Source organism: Lytechinus variegatus, chromosome 13 (assembly GCF_018143015.1).
Source record: "Lytechinus variegatus isolate NC3 chromosome 13, Lvar_3.0, whole genome shotgun sequence".
NCBI classification, from domain to species: Eukaryota; Metazoa; Echinodermata; class Echinoidea; order Temnopleuroida; family Toxopneustidae; genus Lytechinus; species Lytechinus variegatus.
In genome coordinates, this window is record NC_054752.1 from 17,598,278 (window position 1) to 17,615,160 (window position 16,883).

The 16,883-nt window shown below is 36.2% G+C and overlaps 1 protein-coding gene and 1 long non-coding RNA gene across 2 annotated transcripts; one reads left to right on the forward strand and one right to left on the reverse strand.

The window, feature by feature from the left end:
- The first annotated feature begins 6,425 nt into the window (after window positions 1-6,425).
- Window positions 6,426-8,626, forward strand: LOC121426956. Its single transcript, XM_041623374.1, has one exon. The coding sequence runs from the start codon at window positions 6,495-6,497 to the stop codon at window positions 8,145-8,147; it is 1,653 nt and encodes a 550-aa protein (XP_041479308.1). The 5' UTR covers window positions 6,426-6,494; the 3' UTR covers window positions 8,148-8,626.
- Window positions 8,627-8,767: 141 nt separating this feature from the next.
- On the reverse strand, window positions 8,768-13,960 carry LOC121426957. Its single transcript, XR_005971647.1, has 2 exons — window positions 13,806-13,960; window positions 8,768-9,391 (listed from the first exon to the last, which is right to left on the reverse strand). It is a non-coding gene; the product is annotated as an uncharacterized LOC121426957 (long non-coding RNA).
- Window positions 13,961-16,883: the final 2,923 nt, after the last annotated feature.

The following is a 16,883-nucleotide window of genomic DNA, read 5'->3' on the forward strand; positions in this document are numbered from 1 at the left end:
GTTCGTGACAAATGATTTGCGCAGAACTTGGAAATAGTTATGTGAATACAAGTGGACGTTAACCACGAAGAGCACATGGACTTAAGCTAGGAAGATTGATTTGAAGATATCTTATACCGGTTCCCTGCCCAAAACACTTCATAGAGTACTATTGCGCCCCACCCTCCTCCCCACACACTGAGGCCATCATGATGATATCTGCACGGAACTGTGATTCACATGACATGGCTTAGGCTTGACTCTTTTAGGTTTCTTAATCATTCACTCAAGTGTAACATTCTGTCAAAACATTTACTTTCATTTGATAGCTGAGACCTAATCCATATGTGAAAAATATATCACCATTTGTATTCTATTCAACTCCCAAGACTTTTTCAAAGTGTTAACTTGTCATTGATACGCACTTTAGATTTGAAACTCCGGGTAGATTTCCTCGAATCTGAAAAGTTAGATTATTTTTAATAAAAACCGCACATTTTCAGCCCGAATTACTCTTTAGTTCAGCCTTTCAAAAATAAAGAACGTGAAACCACGGTGAAATTTATTTTTATCAAGAATGGATCGAAATGATCAACTTGATTACAGATCCGAAATCGGCGATACAAAGATTGCAATCATTGAGTGCAAATCTGTCAAACGGTCCATTCATTGTCATAGAAAATATTAAATACATAAATCATATTACATTTTATATTTCCTTTTCTTCTTCTATCCATGTAGTGCATGGAGGCTGATATTTGATATCTTGAAAGAAGATAGTTCCCGTTTTATTTCATGGGTACTTCATGCAAACGAAACCAAATTGAGTTTGCTTGTATAGTCAAGGGTAGATTCTCGCTCACCAAGAACAACAAGCATAAATTATAGAACTATTATTATGAAACGTCAAAATAAAAATGCAGGGGCGGCGATTCTGGGGGCCGGGGGCGGGGGGCATAGGGCCCCCACTTTTTTAAGCACTTAAAAAGTGCCCTTTTTACTCACGAAAAATGCCCCTCCCCCACACGAACGTATAAACTGTGCCCTTTTCACCTGAGGAGGAACCGTTTTAGGTGTTACCAAAGTTGTTAGTGTCCTTTCTCATATAAGTGCCATTTTTTAAAACAAAGCCACCCCCCCTCTCTCGATTGTGTTATGTGCCCCTTTTACCTGAGAAGGGCCCGATATGTTTGAGCAAGTGCCCCCTTGCCTTCTTGTAAGTGCCCTTTCTCGTATCAGTGCCCCTTCTTACCCAAGAAAAGTGCCCCTCACGAACGTTTATGTGCAAAAGATTCGTTTTATGTGTTAACAAGTGCCCCTTTGGAACAAAAAACAATATTATCATTTTTAGATGTTACTATTTATGAAGGAAAAACTTGTAAGAATAATCTTACGTGCCTTAAGTTCCATGCATATAAGACTAGTGTGGTAGATAAGAGTCGTACAGATGGGGGTTTGGGGTCTCTATCCCCCCCCCCCCATTTTTCACGACCAAGAAAAAACGAGAGAGAGAAAAAAAAAGCGAAAGATAAAATATTATCTTATCATCTGAATATTATGTCAAAATATATCACAAAATTGGATTTTCGTTTTCAAAAATGTCTAATAAATTTTACGTGATACAACATATTTAGCCCCCAAATTTTTGGCTCATTACACCACTGTAAATAAGTCTTCTTGTTTTTTTAAGATAGTGTCCTTTTTGGAAGAAAAAATGCCTTATTTCCCCTCTGCCCGCACTTCACTTTCAAATTCACGTTTTTAACTTTTCCATCTGAAAACACATTTTTTTTGGGGGGGGGGGCAAAAAGTTGGCATGCATAATGGAATCCGAGATTAACCTGTTTGAATATAACGATCTTATTTATAGATGGCGCTCTACAAACGAACTAGTGCTGTGTCCACTGATCAGCTCAGTGGTTGGGTCAGAACGAATATGATCAACTTTATATATAGCCTGTGCACCACTCGGAACCAATGACCCCCCCCCCCCCTTGGTTGTCTTAAAGGAAAAATCCAGCCTTGGTCATAAAACGTTGTGTTTGAAAGGAGAAAAATAAAAAAACGGAATGGTGAAAGTTTGAAAGAAATCGGAGAAGCAATAAGAAAGTTAGGCTGCTTTAAAATTGAGATCCCTAAGACTATGTAGATTTCAAATTGGCAACTGGCATGACTGGGTGATTAAATTATGAATATAGAGATATTTACTAATAAAACTGGGAATATATCTCCATGATTATGACAAGTGACAAGGACAACTTTTCCATAGACCATGTATTTATAGTAAAACTTTTGAAAAAAAAATTGGAGTACTTGGAAGAGTAGTCCTGTCTTACATCACTATGACATCACATAATGTGGCAAATTTGAAGTATCCATGGCTATACCTATTACCAGTATTTACAACTTGTAAATAATCATAACTTCTTATTGTTTGAAAAGTCTGATTTTTTTTTCGTTTTCCTCTAAAAACAATTTTTTTTTGGTTGGATTCACCTTTAACTCGAAAATCACTTTTTTTCTATATTCAATCACGTATAAGTGTGGGTCGTAATAATCATTAAAGCTTTTCATTTGTTTCAAACTCATTGAAATTATCAAAGTTCATTTTTGGCGACTTACCATTCATTCGGGATTGCAAGCCATACAGGATGAAAAGAATGAACAGGGAAGGAGGAAAATACAACAGTACCATATTAATTAAGCAGCACTCCCCACCCTCTACCCCCCCCCAAAAAAAACATAATAATGCCAACAGAAGAACATAAAATCTGCTATCAATGCCATGGCCGGTTGCTTGTGGAGAACCTTCAGTCTACGTCTCTGACCTTTACGAACTTTTGATGTGACGTCACAATGATTTCTATTGGGAGTAACAACTTTTATCCAATCGGGGTGCAGTAACCAAGGGAATGGTGAGAGTGCGTGTTCACACCGCCCTCTTTGTTTAATTTTACATCATATATCATTCTCATAAAGAATCCCTCCTTTACGAAACTTATCTTAGAACGTCAGCAACATCGATTCCTTCGACTATTCAGAAATAGGATTACAAACACAGGTCTTTGAGGTACTTATGATTCTATTGACATTATTGCCAGAATACAAATAATCCAAGGCTACCGAATTCGGAGGAGGTATTTATTTCCGTCATGTTTATATTTCTATTAGAAAACATAAAAAAATAAGATATTTAACGTTACAATAGATTGGCATGATAAAAAAATCAAACATGTAAAAAGAAAAGAAACATTTAAAAAAATGTTTCGGCAATTTTAACTAAAAACCGTAAAATGTGCAAATTAGTTCTAAAAGCACGCAGTAACACATTTTCTAGTGTAACAGAACGCCCTCCCCCTCCCCGAAAGCTAACATTTCCATACCCTATAAAAATATAAATTATAAAAAAACATTTCCATACCCTATAGGCAGACACGGCCATTATTTTTAAAAGAAATTTAAGTACTTCACAAATCACTACATAAGTGATGTAACTATTACTGCTACTGCTACTAACTACTATTACTACTACTACTTACAGGATGGGGGAGGGGTCGGGTGTCCGGACACTTTATATTTTTAAAGCCTTCTTTTTTGTCTTTGGAATACCCTAAAAATATGAATTCAATAGTTGTAATCATCTTCTATTTTGTTCTCTATAATATTTCCTACATTTTGTACTAAAAATTGATGAAACTTTGCCTGTAAATTTTTTTCAAATGACTTCCTAAAATTGATAGTCAGGACACACAACCTGTCCGGACACACAACAACTGGGTATACTACTACTACTACTACTACTACTACTACTACTACTACTACTACTACTACTACTACTACTACTACTACTACTACTACATGTTGTACTACTACTACTACATGTTGTACTACTATATACTTCTTCTACTACTACTACTACTACTACTACTACTACTACTACTACTACTACTACTACTACTACTACTACTACCACCACCACTACTACTACTACTACTACTACTACTACTACTACTACTACTACTACTATACCACCACCACCACTACTACTACTACTACTACTACTACTATTACTACTACATGTTGTACTACTACTACTACTACTACTACTTCTACTACTATTCCTACTACTTCTACTGCTACCACTACTACTAATACTACTACATGTTGTACTACTACTACTACTACTACTACTATTACTACTACTATACTACTACTACTACATGTTGTACTACTACTACTACTACTACTACTACTACTACTACTACTACATGTTGTACTACTATACTACTACTACTTCTACTACTTCTACTACTACTACTACTACTACTACTACTGCTGCTGCCATCCTTATTCTCCTGCTGCCATAGTTCAGACTCCCTACCCATCTCCATTCTATTCCTTCCTTTATCCAACAATCACAATCCTTGTATTCATCATTTACCCCACTCCTTCATATTCCAACAAAATTGTGATTCGAGGGGCGGGGCGCACGGACCTCGATTCAGGATCAATCATCAAAACACCCCCCCCCGCCCACCATTCGATGACCGATACATTTCCTCATCACATCCCGGTATGACTCGGTCATTTTTTTTTTATCTCCTGCTTTAATGACTACATTCATTTACCTTCTCACTGTCACATATTTCTGTGATTTGTTTAGAATCCATTTCCTCATGTTAAAATAATCAAAACATCCCCGCTCACATCCACTTGGGGAAGCCTTTGCAATTATAATTGCTCAAGTATTATATGAGGTAGTTCTGGAAAGTCCCTTCTCGGATGCCTGTCGTATAGCAAGCCCAGTTCGCTTTGGTTTATTTTTAGAATCTCTCACATACACAATGGGGTTCTAGAAGGAAGTGAACGCCAATATTAATGGCGAGAAATTATCCCAGATTCTATCATAACCCAACCAAGCGAGACCCCTAGACAAGCATGTCTACCACCATTTCAGGACTGCCCGTGTATGTTTGGCGGAATCAATCGACCCAAAGTACAGCCACCACTCTCCGTGGACTTTGAACAAGGAATGATCTTCATCGATCCTCATCACAGTATTCGGACAATTTTCTTTTATTTCTCGAGCGGAATTTTGACAACCTCATTTTACTATCAGTCAGATCAGACTTGGTGGGTGATTCATATCTCCGTATCTACCCTGGATTTACTTGACACGTTCTCCCTTCAAAATCGGAATATTTTGGAATTGAACCTGTAACATCCGAATAGTAAGTATATAAAGGTGCAATTACTATTATTTTTCATTTCATAACATTGTTGTATGAACCATAGATTTCATAGATTGAACGATATACATAGAATTTCTGGTATTAAGTCCGCTTCTTACGATGAGATAGAACGTACTTAAATTTAATCACACGACATATGCATCAATGATAGCCTCCTTAATTGTCTGATGCACATGAATTCAAATTATTATGTGTCCCATTTATTCTATTACCCTAGTGAATATCACTTATATCAGTTTCTGTAACTAATTTCCTTTATTCACGCAGCTTCATGAATGTAGTTAAGAACAGACCAAAGAGATGAGAATTGAAATTAAAGTGTATTATAAGGGGAAAATAGTTATGAAAACTGATTAAAGTCCTCAATATTCCTCGCGATTTTAAGGAAAATTTAAAAGAAATTTCAGCTTGCGCTTCGCGCTAGCTTTACTTATTCAGGTCTTACGAAGTACCTAGTCTTGTAGAAATAAAGCTAACATACTTAAAAGTTTCGGTCTTGATATGCTTCCTCCACCCCCCCCCCCCCGCCCAGACATAGGGCTTGGGGCCATGGCATGACCGCCAAAATCTTTACGACCAAGAAAGAAAAGAAAGGACTGAATATGAAAATCATGCCAAAACCCTTTATGCCATGTCTGGTCTCCTGAAATTTTAAAACTAACTCACTCCTCTTAAACTGCAAAAAAAAAAAGAGTATAAGGTAAATGTTTTCTGGAATAGGATGTTTAGTAATTATTTATTGATACATATCCTAGCGACAAACCCCCTATTTTTAGCATGTTTAAGGTAAGTTAAGACCAGTTTACTTACGATAGAGAAATTGCCTTTAACGCTATTTGACAGAATGTAAATTAATATTTCTTGTGGGGATCCAGATCGAATTTACCAAGTTTCCTTTGGTTCTGCTTTACAGGTAATGGAGGAAGGGTGTGGGCGTTGAAACACTTTTTTTCGTCTGAAGCTTCCTTTGTACAACCTTCATCTTTTTGGATCTTGTGTAAACTTGACTCTTTGGAAATCCCACGAATTATCAATATGGAAATAGAAAACGATGCGATAGGAGAAGTTGGGTGTCATCTAACATGGCCAGAACTTCTTAAAATAACCCAGGAACAGCTCGAACGGTCCTGGAACTCACTTGAAACGCGGAAAGTAGAGTTTTCTGAGCTGCCGACATATTATTGCTCTATCAAAAACCTTCAGGGATTCATCTTGTATTCACTGAATGATCAGAAAACAGCTGAAGAAAAGTTTGATGAAGTCATGGAGTTGGACCCTAACAACATCATTGCAACTGGAAACCTGGCAGTTCTCTATAGGCGCCAGTCCAAATTGAAACTTTTCCATGAATTCATACAGAAGTTGCAGAAGCTACTGTCTGACCGAGACCCTGTTTATCTCGCTCGGGCGTATGCTGATCGCGCCCATGCGATTCGCCACTTTGAACAGGACGTTCGTCCTTTCAGTTACACGGCCTTCATCAAGAAGGCAGTCGAGATCGGAGCTGAGACCGACGTCCCAGAAAAGGCTGAATGGATTTTCGACTACGGCCTCGCTCTTTACCGCAGAGACAGTCAGCTAGTTGCAGGACAAGCAGCAATGGCAGTGACAGAACCCAGCTTCAAGGAAGCCATCGTGTGCTTTGCCTCGGTCACAGAAATGGTGGATGCTCCGCCGGCCTATCGCGCCCTGTCTTGGGTGTTTATGGGAATTCTCTTACGGACCAAGACATCAAGATCCCTTGGACAGGCCTTACTCGATACTACTCACCTCCATTCATATACGTCTATGGACTGTTATGAGCAGGCATTGTCACTGCAGCCTGATCATCACATTGTGCTACGGCGAGTTGCCTCTGAACTAACCTTGATGAAGCAGTTCGACCGTGCAGAGAAAATGTTCCAAAAGTCAATTGAAAAGGAAGCTTCGTGGTTCGGACATCGCCACTTAGGTTTGCTGTACCTAGCTATGTACGAGGATGATTATGGTAAGGATTCGAAAGTAACATCGGAACAACAACTCAGTCTACTAGCGAAGGCTCAAGAGCAATTTCAGACAGCACTGCAATTCAAGCAGGTCCACGCAGATCATTCTGATCTAGGTTACATAGCCTTTCTCAGAGGTGATTACGACACAGCCGTTCAAGAATTCAGTCTTGCAGTGCGGTCTAGCCATGACGACAATTTCGACATCGCCGAAACACACTCAAGGTGGGCACGGTGCCTCAAGAAAATGGGCGAAGAAGAGGGCGCACTTCTGCAGCTTTCAGAAGTTCAGAAAGCCCAGAAGAGACTGCAAAAGCAGGTTGAGATCTTACAAAATATCTTTACGCACAATCACGGAATCAACTGTTGTGGTTTTGAATGCGACTTATCACGATTTGACTACTGCTCTTCCGAGCGACAAGGATTCGTGAACATTTTATCCGAGAATCAATGTGCTTACATCAATCCTCTTTCACCTCTTCTGCACCGTCAACCCAGCTCGTACAAGTTTGATTTCTTCGTCAGCTTCACCCACATCGACCACAAATGGACAGTCTCGTTCGTGAAGAGACTGGAAAAGGATTTCGACGTCCGAGGTTGCATTCGCTACCGTGATTACGCGTACGGTGCGACCATCGCAGAAAACATCGCTGAGAACATCGACGAATCATATCGGATAATTTTGATCTTGAGTCCCGATTCGCTCAGGGATCACTGGTGCCGTTATGAGCTTCAGAGAGCGCACATCGAAACCCTGAAGAGAAGATGCATCGTACCTGTACTGTTGCGGACGTGCAAACTCCCCCGAGAAGTGGAGAATCTCACGCACATCAAGTGTAACCGGGGCCAGTTTGCATTGGAGGACTGGTATCGGCTTCGAGAAACTCTTCGACAAGACGAGAAGAAGACCAAGATGAACTTTGACAGTTGACTATCTGTACCAACATCTCATACTGAGATGGGATCAGAAATACAATCTGGTTTTAAACGAATTCCTGTCAAATTGAAAAGGACGTTGCGCAAATATGTTATGCAATAACGTTGGTAACTTTCTCAATTTCTTTGTCGAATAGGTTAAAGAACAATAATTAGAAAAATATAGCATCCTTGTAATCAGATAACCATGACAAAAAATAATAAGCCATTTTCCCATATTTTGACTGCGTATGCGCAAGAATCGCTTACCAGTTCACAAATATAGGCAACACACAAAATAAATATAGTTTTCAATCCACCAGTCAATGAAGCGTCACTTTACTTTGCCACTACTTTTAGCATGTTCATCCAAGTCGTGAAATCATTTTGCCCGACCCCACCTCCCAATCAAATTCAAAATTCAAAATCAATCTTTATTCGACTCGTATAATGTAAATTCGAAAAAACACACACCCTGTATGAATGGAGGTACTTAGAAATTTGAATTCTGAGAGGATTTCTTTTCATTTTGACTTTCCGAAATTTGCAAGGAGCTTAATCAGCTTAACCCCCTCCCCCCTTCATAATTATATTTGACTCTGATAGCCCCTATCCGAGTTGCTTTTCCGGATACACCATTGATTGCATAAAGCAGTAAAGGGTAGACCTACAATGTGTACGTGATATAGGCAGAACGGTCCGTTAGCTCTAATTGGCATTAACAGTAAGCATTCCATCTATTAATATGGAGTTTTAATTCACGTCGCTACTCATAACGAATCCTAGAACACAGCAATTGCATTGAAAATGCAATTCGAATCACAATGACAAACTGGGAGGTCTTTGTCGAAAAATGGTGAATCGGAAGAACAGTTTCGCTCTACGTTTGGGAGCTGACGAAAAATTGCACATAATGTAGTTTGTGCACAGTCCAGGACGAATCTGCTGTTTCGATCCACCAACCCTCGACAAAGACTTCACCAACCCTCGACAAAATATCATTTTATTGTCATGAATGATATTTGATAATAGATTCTCTATGTTCTTAACAGCGCTCTGTGTCGAGGGTGCGAAAAATCCGTAATTAATCACACAAATGGGTTGAATAATTCACCCTTTAACTGTCACACTGGAAGCTCTTTCGAAGGATAAACTTCTCACTCAAAATAGGCCTTTTCCACCTTCATGAGTTGTGTAGGCGGCTACACCATGAAGGGTTCAAAAAGAGTTGAACCGTCTACAAAAAGACAAAATCTGCACCTAGTAGACTTGTTAACTGCAAAAAAAGGGCTTACGGCTGCATTTTTGAGTACAAATGTCCCACTTGGCACGAATGTTCCTTGAGTCAAAAGAAAAAGATTCATCCAAAGAGACACGCTGTATCTATGCAAATAAGCAAGTAATTTGCATAAATTTGCATATTATGTCGATATAGTAAAAACAAGTAATTCAGAATAAATATTTCAACAGAACTGCCCTAAAATTTGAAATAAAGACTTAGGGTAAGACAGGGAAGAAAACTGTCATAAAATAATTGGGATATCCTTGTTTATTATTACCTAATTTACATAAATTATGCAAATTATAATTTAAAACAGAGTATTCTTTCAAGAATCCTGAACTGTTTTTATAAATAACAGCAATTAATACAAAATGTCAACATTCTACATGATAGAGAATATATTAGCGAAAACATCGATATGCTTCATGACAGTATTAGTGTCTTAATTTGCTTAGAAAGAGGGCAAATATGTCAAAATGTATGACGTGATATTGCGCTAAAACGAGACCAAAACATCCTCTATGTCACAGTCACACTCACGAATCGGACAATAAAGCGATCAATGGTATGTCATTCGAGATAACACAATCTCAACACAGTAGCTTCCATCGGCTTCTCGTATCGCTTTTGTTGGTGTGTCTGCCACACCGTAATCTGTGATACATACGGGCAAAATGCACTTCGGTATCGGTAAAACACTATTAATTTTGTTTTATTTGTTTCTAATTGGTTTCTCTTGGAAAATTTACAGGAGATATTGCTTTGCAGGTTACTGCTTAAATGAAGCTCTGGCACATGAATCATGACGAATGTACCCCACATCAATCCATATTTTAACTTTGTTAAAATTTATGTCTTTTGGAGACCCCGAAGTGGCAAAACTGCATTCCCCCGCAGCATTCTCGCTACTTTACAAAACTAGTTTGACTTGTATTATCGACTTGGAAAAGACAGATGTATGAAACATCAGTGAACATGTTTCCTGAAGAGAGTTTTTTTTTATTATTTAAGCCTATACGTCCACGGGAGCCCTCCGAATTTACTCCATCCTCTCTCTGTATTTCGACACTAAATAAAAAAAATATCGTGTTTAAAAACCACCGGCAAGGCAAGTTGCGTTTTTGGTATAATAAAGCAACTTTTATATCTATATTTCATATTTATCTATATTAATAATATTATTAATGTTATTATTATTATTGTTCTGCAGTTTGTAATAATGTTCTAGCACAGTAAAGGCTATTACCCAACAGGAGCATGCCTAGGATACCCTTTTCCCTTTTGGTTTTATGTATTCAAAAATAGTTTGTCTTTAGAACTCTTAAAAGATTACTTCTCTTTGTATCAGGGGCGGAAATTTCTCCCAAAAGGTAGGGGGACAACGGTCTGGAAAATTTGACAAGCAAAAAAATGAAACGCTATTACCTAAAAATTAAAGGTCATTTTGACGAAAATATATTTGACAAGCAAAATGTGCTGCGTGTGTTATTCTCGATAGATAGCACCCCCTGGAATTCCGGCAGATGTGACAAAACGAAAAAGAAACGTTACCCCAAAAAATCATTTTGTAGTGCAATCCTTTTTATTTCCTGTAAAATGTATTGATGTAAATTTGAAAAACGAAAAAGGTTCAATGTAAAATTTTGGTCCCAAGAAATCAAACAAGCTTCAGCCTCTTCCAAGTGCCAAGGCCTCCTCTATATAATGTAGATGCTGCCTTTAATAAGTGCCCTTTTCCAGATGAGGGCTTCATTTAGACGATATTCTAAATATATATTGTCAAAACAAAATAAACGGTTTTTTGGCAACTTCGACAGGCCACCGTCACGTACACGAACTTATATCATGAGAAATAAAACAATGCCTTCTATGTTTTTTTTTCAAGAGGAGAACGCAAAGAGGCTTTACTGTGTGTAGTAGAAACAGTGGCGTAACTACGGGGGCATGGGAGGGCACGTGCCCCCCAATCGGCTGGCCAAAAAAGGGGGGAAAGGAAGAAAAAGCGGGAGAAAGGAAGAGAAACGTAGTGGGGTAAGAAGAAATTATGTTCATTATAAATGTTATGTTATATTATAATTATGTTATATTACATGAAAAAGCATTTTTTTTCAAACTTTATGAAACATTATTTGCTCACAGGGCCTATAACTTTATTGTTCCTGGTGCTGGCATATACCTTTTAAAGAGATAAATAATCCTGATGTACTAAAACCTCCTGTTTTCAAATCAATACTGTACACCAAATACATTACCTCGCAATTCGAGTCATAATTTTTTCATGTAGTGACATTTGCTATTTTTTATGACTACTTAAATTGATTGCCCTATTTAAGGTCTAATATAAATCATTTCCTGTCCGTGCTAACGTTCGCATTAGTTATTTGGTGAGATGTCTACTCTTCAATGAATTTCTAAAATCAGTCCTTAAAATGTCTAGTTTTCTGATCTCAATATCAAAAATGTTCAGCTCGCGCTTCGCGCTCGCATCATTTGGTTAATGAAATACGTACAGTCTTAGTGAATTCCTGCAAACAAACAAGACTTAGAATGCCCCTCTTTAGGTCTGAATTTCCGAAATTTTCAGCTCGCGCTTCGCACTCGCAGTATTTGATTAGTGAGATGCGTATGATAATCATGATTCCCATGTCTCCAAAAATGCTTAATGTGTTTATATGTAATTGTAAAAAAATCAACAAAGGTTGGTACTAGCATTAGATGACTTTGCTGAGATATGTATAATCTTAATGGATTCCTAAAATATATTCCCCATTTTGGGTCAATATATACAAAAATTTCAGCTCGCGCTTCGCATTGTATAGCGAGGCAGGTACATATCATGATTACAAAAAAAATTGCTTATAATGTCCCTTTTTAGGTCTGAATATCAAAAATCAATAAAGGGCCGTGTGGCTGTTCTTCAATTTACCACAGCTCCTCTACATGTCAATTGAAGAGTATTTTCTCCTCAATCTATTCCAAGGTATCAATACAAACAAAAGTAATCTTTTAAGAGTTCTAAAGACAATAAACTATTTTTAATACATAAAACCAAAAAGGGAAAGGGTATCCTAGGCATGCTCCTGTTGGGTTATAGCCTTTACTGTGCTAGAGCACTATTACAAACGGCCGAACAATAATAGTAATAATAATTATAACAATAATAATATTAATAATAATTATAATAACAATAATAATATTAATAATAATTATAATAATATCAATAATGATGAATGTAAATATAAAGATATAGATATAAAAGTTGCTTTATTATAACAAAAAAACGCAATTTGCCTTGCCGATGGCTTTAAAACAAGATATTTTTTTGTATTTAAAGTCGAAATACGGAGAGGGGATGGGGTAAATTCGAAAGGCTCCCGTTGGCTTAAATAAACAAAATATTTTTTTTTTCAGGAATCATGTTGTCTGATGTCTCATACATCTGTGATTTCCAAGTAGATAATACAAGTCAAACTGGTTTTGTAAAGTAGCGGGAATGCCGGGGAGATGCAGTTTTGCCACTTTGGGGTCTCCAAAAGATATATATTTTAACAAAGTTAAAATATGGATTGAGGTAGGTTACATTCGTCAGGATTCATGTGCCAGAGCTTCATTTAAGCAGTAACCTGCAAAGCAATGTCTCCTGTAAATTTTCCAAGAGAAACAAATAAAACAAAATTAATAGTGTTTTACCGATACCGAAATGCATTTTGCCCGTGTGTATCACAGATTACGATGTGGCAGACACACCAACAAAAGCGATACGAGAAGCCGATGGAAGCTATTGTGTTGAGATTGTGTTATCTCGAATGACATACCATTGATCGCTTTATTGTCCGATTCTTGAGTGTGACTGTGACATAGAGGATGTTTTGGTCTCGTTTTAGCGCAATATCACGTCATACATTTTGACATATTTGCCCTCTTTCTAAGCAAATTAAGACACTAATACTGTCATGAAACATATCGATGTTTTCGCTAATATATTCTCTTTCATGTAGAATATTGACATTTCGTATTAATTGCCGTTATTTCTAAAACAGTTCAGGATTCTTGAAAAAATACTCTTTTGTAAATTATAATTTGCATAATTTATGTAAATTAGGTAATAATAAACAAGGATAGCCCAATTATTTTATGACAGTTTTCTTCCCTGTCTTACCCTAAGTCTTTATTTCCAATTTTAGGGCAGTTCTGTTGAAATATTTATTCTGAATTACTTGTTTTTCCTATATTGACATAATATGCAAATTTATGCAAATTACTTGCTTATTTGCATAGATACAGCGTGTCTCTTTGGATGAATCTTTTTCTTTTGACTCAAGGAACATTTGTGCCAAGTGGGACATTTGTACTCAAAAATGCAGCGTTCAACCTCTTAACAAGTCTACTAACCATCTGCTGCATTAAACTCTGCAGAGTTGCAGCATTTAGAGTGCAAACAATACAAAAAAAAAGGATGCATATTTTCAATTTTCTTTTCAAGTGGTTGCACGATATCACACCAAAATGTGGTGCCATTGTGGCATGGAGAGCGGATTTAACCTAACTCGAGTTATCAGAATTATAATAATATGAAATAATACGGTTTTCATAAATGCTACCAGTTCTTAGTAAGTCGAAGCAATTTTGTATGTATAAATTATATTGTGCATGTATAGATATCTATTTTTTCCCTCAAAATACATTAGATCTAAATTCTCTAATATTTTTATGAAAGATATTACATGATTATCACGATAATGAGAACTTATTTTTGAGATGAACATATGTGTATATATATATATATATATATATAAAAACGATAAAATAACGAAGTATGTCACCCGTCACGGAAAGAAAATAATAATCAAACCTAAATGAAGAATAGTCAAAGAATGCTCAATTATTTCACTTTAACTAGTTTCGTCTTTAATTCTTCAGAAAGTGAAATATTGATTAACAACAAATTCATACAAAAATTGCGCTCTAGCGCCATATATCAAGTATGTATTCGCTGATGAGATGCGTTGCGTAGCAACGGAATCATTATGTTATCATCATTACGTAATTTACGTTATAATCTAAAACGCTATGATCAAAAGACATAATTTACATCATAATGTGAAGCGCTATGATCAAAAGATATTTCATTATTATTTACACCCATTAAAAGAATCAATGGTTAGTCCATTTCCATTTTTATTCTTTATGAATAATATGATGTTAAGGTCTATTTAACTCTGGCTGAAATATGTCAATGAAATGTTTCTCTTTTATTTTACGTTCGTTTTCATTGTCTGTTTTTAATTTGTAAAAATATATGTATAACATGAAATTCTGGAATTATTCCTTTTGCACATATTGATATGTGTTAACTTACATTTAGAATTTGATAAAAGTTTTCTCTCTTATGTGTTGACGGTGGAGGCTCATTCTATTCCTCAAAATACCTCCTGTTTCTCCAATATATTGTTTTCCACATCCGTTGCAGGTCATGCAATAAATCAAATTCCGAGATATGCATGAAAAAGAATCTTTCAATTTGAACATTTTTTATTATCATTGTTTTTAAATTCTAACCTATCCGTAGTAGGCATATATGTGCACGTTTTACATCGTTTATTATCACATTTTTTTCGTCCCTCGTGATTTGTCTAACAATGCTTTTGTCAAAATTTTCTTCAAATTAGGAGCTTGTCTTTTGCTTGCAACATAATTAGTTTTATCAAATACCCTTTTAAGGTGAGCATCATTATTAAAAAGGGACATTGACAGTTTTATAGAATTTGAAAAGTCTCCATTATTCGGATTATATGTAGATACGAAAACAATATTATTCAATTGATCAGTCTTCTTCCTTGTTTGTCTTAGATTTTTTTGTTCTATAGAACGTGCTTTCTGTATGCCAACTTCGATAAGTTCCTTTGGATATTTTGGAGTGTGTGTGTGTTTATATAATATATATATATATATATATATATTATATATATATATATACACACACACACATTTATTTGCAGCGGAATTTTATGCATTTTTTACAGAGTGGCAATGAAGATAACAAAATGTTCCTTCGATGTGTGTCTGTATAATTGATAATCTAAAAAAATGTTTAATGCTAAATGAATCATTAAAAAAATATGGAACTTCATTTTGATGAAAGGATATATTCACAACGTTTTTAAAATTCAATATGTATATTATTACTTAAGTTGTATACTTGTATACCTTTCCTGCATGGTGAGAGTAATTAAATATAGATTCGAAAATTCTCGGGGATTTTCTTTTCCTCTTGAGTAGAAATGTAATAGCATTGGTAATATCTTCATAACATAATAGCAAATTGTTTTCGTTTGGATTTTATTAGAAAATGAATATTGTTTCTATTTATTACATATTCTGACTATCAATATTACTAAGACGCTCTTTCCTTTGTATAACTCTATACGTTGATAGTGATGTGGTGCATTTATTCCGGGGGCACTGTAAGGTGGCCTGCATGCTTGGACTTCCAAAATGGACCCCCCCCCAAAAAAAAAAAAAGCATCCACCGATCTCCATGATCTCAGAGTACCCTAAACAAGAAGTATTTGTCATGGTTTCTTACCCTAAATAATGCCTTATATATTCTATTTTCATGAAAAGGGTGAAAAGTAAATCTTTAATTTGACACCATTTTCACTGTAGGCATACACACGTACATGGAGTCGGTTTCGTTGGTTTGCCCGGCTACATTAGCTTGAGGACGGTTGCTTCCTGTACTCGTATTTTTTAATGTCAAAAAGACAAAGTAGAATTACAGAGTGTAATAGAGTTCTGCCCTTTATAATGAAAAAAAAAACCCACCGCTCTCAAATATCATGTCAAGAGGTTTTTTATATCACCGGTATTATTTCCTCACTTTCATTTTCGAAATCATACTAAATTAACAGAAGCCTAAAAATGGTATACATAGTGACAATTGACGATTATTTTTAACTACAAATTTAAGTGTTAAATCTAAAGTGCATTGATTCTGATTACTCGGGGAAAATTAGTAATACCTGTCCAACCTCGGACAAATAATTCCCGGTATACTTACTCAAAGCCTGGTATATTTGTATAATATATTCCATAATAGATATTAGATCTTTGCTTTATATCTTTGACTTGTAATTTTAAAAAGCAAGTTTAAATGGTGGTGACGAAATGATAAAATATCTATTGAGTATTATCGTATAAAAGATATCTACCGATGAGATAAGAATTGTAATGATAGCAGTAATTGGCAATATGAATGTATGAATAACATTAAATTCTTATTCTCCGCACCTTCCCGTCTTCGTTCTTCTTATGTTATTCCTCCCCTCCCTGTTCCCCTCCTTTTTCATTTTTATTCTTCTCCTCCCCTCCTCTTCTCTTTCTTTATCTCATCATCAAAAACATGTGACCACTATTTTCAGCATCTGCATCATCACCACCGCCATCATTACCCCAATCATCATCATCCCA

Excerpts from the sequence above, each read along its gene's own strand:
- LOC121426956 (XM_041623374.1), top strand. The coding sequence starts at position 6,495 with ATGGAGTTGGACCCTAACAACATCATTGCAACTGGAAACCTGGCAGTT.